Source organism: Osmerus mordax, chromosome 9 (genome assembly GCF_038355195.1).
Source record: "Osmerus mordax isolate fOsmMor3 chromosome 9, fOsmMor3.pri, whole genome shotgun sequence".
Taxonomy (NCBI): Eukaryota; Metazoa; Chordata; class Actinopteri; order Osmeriformes; family Osmeridae; genus Osmerus; species Osmerus mordax.
This window is the reverse complement of record NC_090058.1, coordinates 2,149,300-2,160,242: the sequence shown is the minus strand read 5'-3', so window position 1 is coordinate 2,160,242 and position 10,943 is coordinate 2,149,300. Positions and strand designations below refer to the sequence as shown.

Sequence of the window (10,943 nt, the reverse complement as noted above, 5' to 3'; positions counted from 1 at the left end):
GCAGGGAGAAATGGGGAGATGAGTGGAGGTGGGGACAGGATGTGCAGGGAGAGATGGGGAGATGAGTGGAGGTGGGGACAGGATGTGCAGGGAGAGATGGGGAGATGAGTGGAGGTGGGAACAGGATGTGCAGGGAGAGATGGGGAGATGAGTAGAGGTGCGGACAGGATGTGCTGAGAGAGATGGGGAGATGAGTGGAGGTGGGGACAGGATGTGCAGGGAGAGATGGGGAGATGAGTGGAGGTGGGGACAGGATGTGCAGGGAGAGATGGGGAGATGAGTAGAGGTGCGGACAGGATGTGCAGGGAGAGATGGGGAGATGAGTAGAGGTGGGATCCCTCTGATTGGTCTGCAGTTCCCTCTCATCAGCACCGTTTTGGCCCCTTTCTGCAGTTGGGCCTATGTCTGCCCAACTATTGTTGTTTTCCAAGAACTAACCTTGGAGCTGGGTGAAACCCGTTCCTGTGCTACCGTACTCTCACTGAGCGCCACGCTAACTCGGAAGAGCGATCCCCTTTCCTGCGATCGAGATGATGAGGGCGTACTGTCGTGTCGTCACCTTTTCACCAAACAATTAGATGCAGTTTGTGCCTTTGAAGACTTGAAGGGCAGCACTAGAGACGGATTAAACAAATGAGCTTGAAGGGCATGTCGGTATTTCCTGCAGCTATGCAAGAACCGATCCAAGACAGACATAATGATTCTTTCAGATCTTCATCTTGAGCAAATGAGAAAGGCTTGAATGTGAATCACATTGGACAAGAGAAACGTAACTGTATTTCTGAAAGTTTGGTGAGGAAAACTTCTGAAAGATATATATTCCTTTGCTTTTATGCAGATATTCAAAGCACGTTGGACAGAGGCTGCAGTTGTGCGCCAGGAGTTTAAAACGGCTTAGACACCACACCGCGACAACCCGAAACAGTTCATTGATGTATAACGCTCAATGAAATATTGAAATAAGTTAAAACGGTAGTTTCTATCTCTGGTACAATTTGCTTTCTCGCTAATATGTAGCCTTTCTCGCACTAAAGGCTGTCTTCCGTCAGTACTGTCCATCCAGGGGGGTCTTTAAGCTATAAGCTGTTGGTTTCAGCTAATTAATTTCTGGTTCCTAGTACTGGCTACAGCCTCACAAGAGATCCTTGTTTGTTGGAGATTAAGAGAGAGAGGGTTCGTTAGAAAGGTGTAAGTGATCAGTGAGGCCTCATCGTGTGCACCTGCCTAATTGTCATAATGAGGCGTCTCACAGGGCTCGTGCAGTGGAGAGGGAAGTCGATCCTCACCAGAACGTGGTGCCGTGTAAATACTTTAGAAAGGTTTGCCACACAACTGAGGAACTTGGTTTTCTTTTTCTGTCTTGTATTTTGTCAGTCGTTTACTTTATCAAATATTTTTTAATAAGTAGCCTATAGATCAGGCCACATAACACATAAAGAAACCCCGCAGTGTATGATTGGTTAACAAAGCAGACGTTTTGACTGTGACCTTTAGTCTTGGCACCAGAGAAACGGTTATGATTATGCCAGACCATGAACTTCTGCTCATTTCTGAACTCTGAAAATCCCTTCGACCTAAATTAATTTTATTTCATCATTTTGGACATGGAACTATTCGGAGGTTTCTTAGGCCGTTCTGATTCACACAAAGCTGGGCAGTGGAGGAACTGATGGTGTCCATTAGATTCACTCGCATGGTAAGGACATTGGTTGACCAGGCGATTATCATATTGCATAGGCTATACAGTCCACAAAGCATGTTGCGTGGGACACCGACATTAGACATGTAATCCACCATAAATGTATTGCCTCTCTCTCTCTGTTTTAAGGAGATTTTTATTAATGGACCATGAGTCAAAGGGGCTGTTTATAAATAATTCCCATTCGTGGAACGCCCTTTCGTAATCTGCCAGTGTTTAAGTGCTGCTGTCCTAAATGGACGGCTTGTTAAGTGGTAACTAGGCATTAACTAACTGTATTAACTTCACTCATAGATGCAGAAGCCTAATAACACGTGGTTTTATAACATATGCCGATATCCTTTAATCTTCTTATGGCTTTGAGTTTGGATAACAAAATGTTTTCTGTTTTAATGGATTGACATTTCCCATGCATACCTCGTGCTCTACGTTTTTTCATGACCTTCCGAAGGCCCAATTGGTCGCAAGACCGAAGGAACCGCTAATGGTTTGTGTCACTTAAATCCTGACATTAACTTTAGATTACCATTCTAACGCATCGTAAACAACAACATGACTGTTGTTGCATGTGATGCAAATGCTGTTGTCTTAATGAAAATATTCGGTTGTAGCCAAAGGGATTGGGGATACTTTCCGTTGTTCATGTATCCATTTCTCCCGGAGGATTCTTCCCCACACATTTACTTGAGGAGTAAGCTATAAGATAAACCATATGCAATCAGAATGTTAGGTCCATGTGTGACCTTTCACTTGATCAGGCCTCAGACCACTACTGTATTATCAGTGTCGGATCTTTGTAGGCTAAATCCATGGATTTGTCTGAGCAGTCGGTGAAATTAAAATCACATGCTTTTTACTGCGCTTATTTCAATCCCTTTACACTTCATTTTTAAAACATCTAAATCTCTTATTATGTATACAAAACCATTTTAATTTAATCTTTGACAAGCTTATCAAATGTATTGATGATGTCACAAACTTGAATACATCTGAAAGGGGGTTAGAGTTGGATTAACTTTCTACAACACTTTTTTCATTTGTATTATTACTACTTCTATTTAATAATACAATGACTTATTCTTCTTCTTCTTTATATATATAAGAAAATGAGCATAATTTAGACATCATGCTCACTTAAACCATGATGTAGCTATATCAACACGGTTTATATGAATTGTATAGAAATTAATTGACAGGTTTAGAATATCATTCATTTCATAGAATTGTGCTCTCCTTTTTCTATTTTTATTTTGACATTTGACGTTAGCCCGCAGTGAACCCAATTATTTTCAATTTATGTGTTTATTCACTAACGGTTTAGCGTGCATGAAAAAAAATCAATCCACTTGAAGGACAAAGTAGAGCAGAGTAGTCTAAAATATTTCAATCAAGTTATCATTTGCAGCACTAGAATAGGCCATGATTGCCTACACCTCGTGTTCAGAGTGTTCAACCCCCTGCTTTGATTCACTTTGTAGGCTAATAGGTATTCTGCTTACGATTTTAGCTCAATAACAGCCAACTCAGGGATTAATAGTGATGATTCAGTCATCGATGTATGAACACGGGTCTTTAAACATCGTTTAGCCAACTGTTTCAGTTATGAAACGCGCCACTGATTGCATCGGTAGTATCTTTGGCCGTGTTTTTATAGTAGGCTACGGCAAGACAAGTGCGTAGCAGCCTATTGTTTAACAGTGACAATAGAAAGGAGGGATTATTGCAGCGTCTGCTCGTCCCATATGTTCCTATAGAGCCACTCGTTCTGATTAACAGCCATCGACTGTAGGATTTGAGTATTCAAAGTGGAGGCCCCTGGCGTATTCAAAATGACTTCAGCACTCTTAAAACAACACCAGACTCCTAAGTTATACCGGCGTAATGAACCATTTGTGTTCCTTCACGATGTCACTGCACATATAAATCAGAGCTGATTGTCAGAATTGTTTAGGGATCGTGGTGCTGAGAAGGAATCATGACACAATTTAAAACGTCTCCTCCACCTCTCAGAGCTAGCAGCGAACACCGGGAAAATAATAAGCATTGGTATGAAGGAATGCATCGTTCTAAATGACATCATCGAGGAGGCAGTTGCAAAATTGCCAAACATAGCCTCCTTTCGCTATTGCTGTAATTGGTTTATCATACGCAGCGGCAAAATCCATATTTGATGTCCTACAAAATGTTTTCGTTTGCAAACTATTTTCTTCAGAAAGAGTAGCCTAGACTTGCCTATTGCTGCAACAGTCCGGAGAGCATGAGGCCAATTGTTGTTGACACTGCATGAAAAGCCGCCAACTCATGAATATGTAGGTTGCAGATATAATAGCGTCTATTGTTTAAATGTTAATTTTTCTGCCAACTTTAGTTCCATTGTTCGCTTTAATTTCACTTTTTAAATTTAACTGAGTTGGCTCATTTTGGCCCTAAAGTTGAGGGTAGCATGTTAGCTGCATTCATTCTAAAACTTAGTGTAGAAATTAGAACCACACACACCTAAAGGAGTAAAATTGGTAGGCTAATGCCCAATATCTATTTTAGCAGTTTCCTAGGTTTTAATTATTGTGCTTAATTTAGGCCTGGTAAAGTTTCAAAACAATAATTTACAATGCCAAATAGGTCTATGCTAATTAAATGTTAAACTTTTAACAATAAGAGGTTTCTCGAGTCTACTCTTGATTGATTTGCTTGGCTGTATTGCCTTGAAATCAATTTACAGCGACATTTTCAAACGGATTTTTTTTTACAAATAGCCTAACTCTGAGCTGCAACGCCAAACCTTTTTTTCTGCCGTCTTTCTTTGCTCAAGGTTTTGTGTAAATTCCCCCACTGGGGGAATTTACACAGAGTTAGTTCTCATAAACAGAGCAGCTTTATACAAATCGGATTTAATTCAGTAGGCTATATTAATGCCACTGGAAATGTTGAGCAATTTGTTGTAAACGTTGCTTGTTAAATGTTTACATTATTTACGATAGATTGTTGTGTCAAGTTTTGGGCGTTCAAGCGCTACAATTACCATTTCGACGGTTTGCTTAATTCAGTGTTGTATCATAGGCCAGTCATGTTTTATTTAAATTACTACAGTAAAATAAAATTAACAGCGTTTGCAAAGAGTTTGTTTGAAACGAAATGGGCAGGACATGGAATGCAGCCTTGCATGCTGTGGTGTTTGAATTAGACCATGGATGCCCAGCGCCCCAAAGAAACCCCGCCAGTAAAATATTGGGATAAGCCTCTCTTTGAGGCATGGATTAACACTACTTTTCCAAGACGCACATTCCTGTCGCTGAAACCAGGGACCGGAAACTCAGTAAAAGCTAAATAGAACACTAGCCTACACCGCTGGATAAATAACAGTAGCACGTATTGGCCTACGTTTAAAATCGTAATAAGTAATATCCTAAACTGCAATAGTCCTACTTTTAAGAGTGCATTGTGTTGTTTGTGCCAGACATGTTTGTGGGGGTTGCATGGAATAACACATTATAAGCATCACTGCCCTGAGCACTGAAGAGTTGGTGTGATTGCTAAAGATGGCAATTACAGGCCTAATTGACACACCTCTTACTTGGCGTACAAAGCACAAGCTGTCTGTAAATTGCAATTGTCTCTTTGTTGAATATTTCAGGAATAATTTTAGGGAATGGGTATTATTTATATTGAGGTATGTGTAGCAATTGTAATATCAGATTAATATTTTCCTTAAATACACTTTATTTTCGATAGATATTTTCTAAAAACACCCAAAAGGTACCATATAGATTAAGCTTCTTCGAGGTTTATCTTTTGAAAAAAGCTGTTTGCCCGCAGGCTTAACTGTATACGCTTGCTCTCTCTTCCCAAACTCTCTTGCTGTCGCCCAAATGTCTCTCACTCAGTCTCTCCCTCTCACATCTTTCCCAAACACAAACACACACAAACGTTGTCTTATTGAATACATATTTAGGAACTTGATAAATGAGAGGGTCAGATCACAGGACCTTTATTCATGTCTTTTTAACGGTGAGGGGTCACACCATCTTTGGAGCCATGTAATATCCATAATCAGCGTGTGTGAGATGGGCTATATGAAGAGGGACGCGCAAGTCTAGTAGCTCTCAACCATTGAGGCTTCCAGAGCTCTACCGTGAGTTTGGACAGTATTTTGTCTCTTGCTTATAATTACTTAACCATTAGCATTTTATGTTGTTCAAAAAGTTAAAAATCTATTAAATCACAGCAGAGTGTCTTTGCTGATGCGAGGGAACTCACAAATTGCATACAATACAACAGATCACAGTTTCGAAGGCTATCACAGATAAAAAAAACACATATGTACCATTTATATAAGACACACACTGATTGTCTCTTAGAAACTACATATTGATTCCTTATAAACACTTTTTCTTAAATAAAGTAGTGCATCAATGTCGCCTGGAGAGGCGTGCAGTCCAGGCACCCTCCTGATCAACGTGTCCCTCTGCCAAGAGGTCGGCATGATGTAAGAAGCTTTAAGGAGGCCTGTCCATCTCACGCTCTTAACCAAAAAAGATTGGCCTCACTTGTCGTTTTGTTCTTGAGGATTTCATCCGTGGCTCTGGTGTATTTGTTATTTTGTTAGAGTCCACTTTGAGTTTTCGTTACATGACCCAACAGGTGTTTAAGCATAGAGGCACACACAGACATACAGATGAGGAGGCTACAACCTGTCAGGGGAATGAAAAGAAAATCTCTTTTCCAGTGCTAGAATAAATTATTATATTGTAGGGCCAAACACACCGTACCAACCCTCTCAGCCACTGATACCCTTGCAGTCCCTTTCTGATGACATCAATATTCAGTCTTTTACTCTTCTGGTGGAGGAATGGCAAGGGTATGCGTTTGATTTACTGTCAGTGTAACAGACAGGCCAATATAGTCTCTTTACAGGACTTGGAATTTCCACGATGAAGTTTGATCCTTATAATCCAAGCAATCGGCATTGAAGTTCAGCTTCCACGATGCAGCTTGGTCTTTATAATCCAAGCACTCCGCAGTGGAGTTGAACCCGAGTCCCGAAGCTCCGTAGCCCTGAGTAGAGAGGGGCGCCGGGGACTGGTTCAGGTGGCCGGTCACGGCGTTCGTGCTCATAGGACTAAGAGTTGAACCCGGGCCTGACAACTGGTGGTGCATGGGAGTCAGGTAAGACCCACAGTCCATCCCACCAAAGTACGAAGTCGATCCGGCGTAGCTTTGGCTGTATCCCGAGGCCTGTGTGTAGGTCATCGGGTAGGACCTTTGCATGCAAGAGGAGGAGGTAGAGAGAGGATCAGACAGGGGTGAGATGGAGGCAGGACTCCAGATGGACACAGGGGCGGTGCTGGTTGAAATGGCCGGCACTGTTGTCGTGCTGGAGGGGGGAGTGAACTGGCCACTGGCACCACTCTCGGAGCTTGCTTCTCTGGCTGGAGAACTTTTCTTCTTGGCCGGTCGAACCTTGTTCTGACCTCCATTCTGCTGCTGCTGCTGCTGCTGGCGACACTTCGCCCTCCGGTTTTTAAACCAAACCTGGGACAGTAATAATGGCACATTTAACACTTTGTCTTTTATGTTTCGGTTATTTTCCTACAGTCTCTCAAAAACATATTGCCCTCACAATTTAATTAAATGGTTTGAGACATTACTTTAAATATTTAGTTATTCTGTATATAAAATATGAGAAAAATATATAAAATATGAAAATCTCAAGTCTGATTTCGAATTAATAATGATTAGCTCATGATTAACTACAGATTTGCCCCTCTCTTTGAGCACACTCACCTGCACACGTGATTCTGGCAGGTTGATTTTCAGCGCTACCTCCTCCCGCATAAATATATCAGGATAGCGAGTTTTGCCAAAGAGCGCCTCCAAAACGTCAAGTTGAGCGCGCGTAAAAGTTGTTCTTTCCCGTCTCTGCTTGCGTGGTGTTGCTGCAGGACATTAAAAAAGTATTAATACATATCAAATGTACTCTTTTCATGATTGAATTCAGGCTACATACGTTCAATACCTATATTAATTTACCCTTATGACACAATAAATTCCTTCTCTTGCTACTTTGATAGCTATAGAATAGACCAAACATGTGTTTGGTTTTAAATGTTTTACAAACATTTAGAAGAAAGTTTAAGTGTGTAAATAAATACATAGATAACAATCAGTTTCGGATTAGAGGTATCCTAACATTTACTTCCGTAATTAAGCACACAAACTGGGATTACAAAATAGCCTACGTTTTCTCTACATTCTTTGCATCTCAATGCAATCAGTTTCTTTGCATTCATGGATCTCTTTCTGAAATTGTAAATAGAAAAGTGTATGAAACCCACCTGGGTATCCTACGGATGGATGAAGAAGATCCATTCCGGAGGTAGTTAAGCTCAGTCCGTTGACTGTGTAAGGTGGTTGCTTGAGATACGACATCATGCTAATGTTGGACTGGGGGGTAAAGTTGGCGAAAATTTTGAAAATGGACGATGGCCAGTAAATATCCCTGGTGTTTTCCTTGTATTCGTCACGCAGCTGCCTCGGTCGTGTTGATCAATACCTGTTTCAAACAACAAAATATGTGAAAATGAGCAACTTAAACTCCAAATGGTTTCTGATAAACACAATGCTTCGACAACGGCTTGCAAATAGACCCTTTCCAACCGCACCGCGCGCTTAAAACAGACCCAGACCCCCAGCTGTCCTCAAGAAGTGCGCGTGGCTCATCTCGACAAACGTTCCTCCCTCTGCAACCCTGTGGCATCCCCACCCCCAACACAAGCACAAATAGCAACATCCCATAATTGCAAAAAGTCAACTCGAAGTAAAAAAAAACACGGGCGTTTAAACGCACACATTTTGGACGCAGCTAGGATCACCATGGAACCAATAATTGTCTCAAATATTATAGAATTGATTGGTGGCCATTTGCAGAGACAAAGGCTGCCACTTTCGAGACAATAAACAAGGCAGATATAACAAACCCGAGGTTTGAAATCCCCATGGGCAAAAAGTCCCAAACAATGCAGTCCACTTAATACACTTTCTGCAAAGTAGCGATTTTACCTTTCAATGCTTTTCACTGTTGCTCAAGGATTTCCAGTACATCTATGAAATATAAATCGGCTGTTATTAAGGAAAATACTATTTAAAAGACTGGGGAACCAGAATGTAAATACAATTTGGAAAGTGTGTTCTTTAGTTTCATCCATATCAAATTATGCCTGTAATTGAGAACATTCACGAGGCAATCGAAATAATTAGATAAAAGTCAGGCAAACAGACAGCCCTCTCAAAGTGATCCACCTGTACCGCTGAGTTTATTCCTGTGAAGCTTCGGGCGAAAGAAACATTAAAGCAGGTGAATCATAACCTAGGATATATAATTTGTGTGCACATTAAGGGCCTATGTATGGCCTTGTCCGTAGTTTAGCATATCAGCGATCATATTGATAAAAAAAATAAAAACACGAGGATTTGATACATTTGGTACATGCATAATTTATGTTTTAGACACAAAGTTAGCTATGCACACAGCAACTTTTTTAACGGATTTCTTTACGTAAAATAATATTTCAATTTTTCTGATCCACAACGTTCTTAAAACTGGTTTAAATTCAGATTGTAGTGACCCTCATCATTCCCCCCACTCTTGATTACTCAGACGGAGTAGCATTTTTCTTTATATCCAACGGTTTTTTTTCACCACTCAATCTGTCACACTTAAAGCAGACCCATAGCCTACCAGTTGCACACCCGGTCAATAATAATTACCCTGTCCAAAATTAATTATGATAAATGTTTTGTTGATGAATTAACGAGATAATCCGGGTGGCACGCGCACCCTAATTACAGGACGCTGTACTCTCCACCTTCCACATTTGAATGTTCAATTTTGCGAAAAGCAGCCTATGCGTGTAGAACGGTTTATTTTCCTACATTTCATACCGTAACAATTTCAAGACAAAATGCTGTGAAATGAGTGTAGAGCACGTGAAATTATCTTCGAATAAAATTAGTCCAAAATATTGTAATGAAAAAAACAGTTAGGGTGGCAAGGCCTATCCTAAATTAAAATAAGTCTTTGAACCAATTACATTTTTTATTACAATTCATATGTCTGAAGACGTTAAAACAAGAGGGTTAATGTTAATGTAACCTGTCGTGAATACAAAAAACTAGTCAAAGGAACTAGTCAAAGGGCCGAGCGTAAATTTGCTTGCTTTATTTTAGTAGCTGAGCTTTTTTCAAAGATATGAAATGATCAATATTCCCCCCGGTTTGTCCTGTGGCCCACACACGTTCCCTTCCCGTTCTTCGGTAACCGATGAGGAAGTGTAATCTGGCGGATCGGTGATTACTTTAGCACTCAACTATCACGCCTCCTCAATTATCGCCCTTTGTCTTCTGCCATGCATTTTCACCTCAATATTTAATCAAATGCGGTTTGAGGCGCGTCAGGTGAAGTGTGGAATAAAGTTGAAATACATGTTAGGAAACGAATGTTTTGAATATTAATTATTTGGATCTTTAATGCAGCCCAATGCAATCTGACACAAAGTTTAGAAACTGATGTATCCACTACTAGGCTACTCAACAAATCAGTCAATAGTTTGGTGCAGTCAAACCTTCCAAAGACATTCACTAGCCTACAGTAACATGATCCATGGCTAACACAGTGATCTAATGAGTTTTATCGAGCTATTAACATGTCAATATTTTGTATTTATTTAAGATAAGCAAACGTTTATTGGATGTCTATATAATTAACCACCTACAGGAAGATATTATATTAAGCCTTTTACTGCTGGATTTTCCCTAAAACGGCAGCAAAATGTTCCTCCCTTCCAGACAGTTTTGTTTTCCATATTGTCAATACGGCCTATAGGCTTAACTACTATTAGTAAGAACAACCACACTAGACAACTATTACTGTTGACAATGATCATTATACTATTCATAATGATACGAAGATTTTTCAAATCAACTTACTTCAGAACATTGATGTCTGTAGAGTTAATTTCTTTTTCCAGTCCTTTCTTGCGATGAAATAGCACAGCCTGTATGCGATTTCCTGTAATAGTCTTTTATAAGCGGCGGGAAAACAAAAGCATGAGAAAGCTGGAATCTTCAGCAATCTCGAGCAATTTAAATGTGCGATAACGTTTACGGGGTAAATAGGGCTACATACGACTTCGATGTGTTAGTCTGTTCTGACTGAAGTTGCTTCAGTAGATTTGAAGAGGCTGCTGGC

General features: G+C 40.4%; 1 protein-coding gene across 2 annotated transcripts; it reads right to left on the bottom strand.

Moving 5' to 3' along the window:
• Nucleotides 1-6,604: 6,604 nt before the first annotated feature.
• On the bottom strand, nucleotides 6,605-8,128 carry otx2b (orthodenticle homeobox 2b). Of its 2 annotated transcripts, none has more exons than XM_067242562.1 (3): nucleotides 8,019-8,128; nucleotides 7,481-7,643; nucleotides 6,605-7,228 (listed from the first exon to the last, which is right to left on the bottom strand). In XM_067242562.1, the coding sequence occupies exons 1-3, from the start codon at nucleotides 8,126-8,128 to the stop codon at nucleotides 6,605-6,607; spliced, it is 897 nt and encodes a 298-aa protein (XP_067098663.1). The 2 variants fall into 2 exon arrangements, with proteins under 2 accessions (XP_067098663.1, XP_067098665.1); XM_067242564.1 differs by having other exon boundaries at nucleotides 7,481-7,632; nucleotides 8,032-8,128.
• Nucleotides 8,129-10,943: the final 2,815 nt, after the last annotated feature.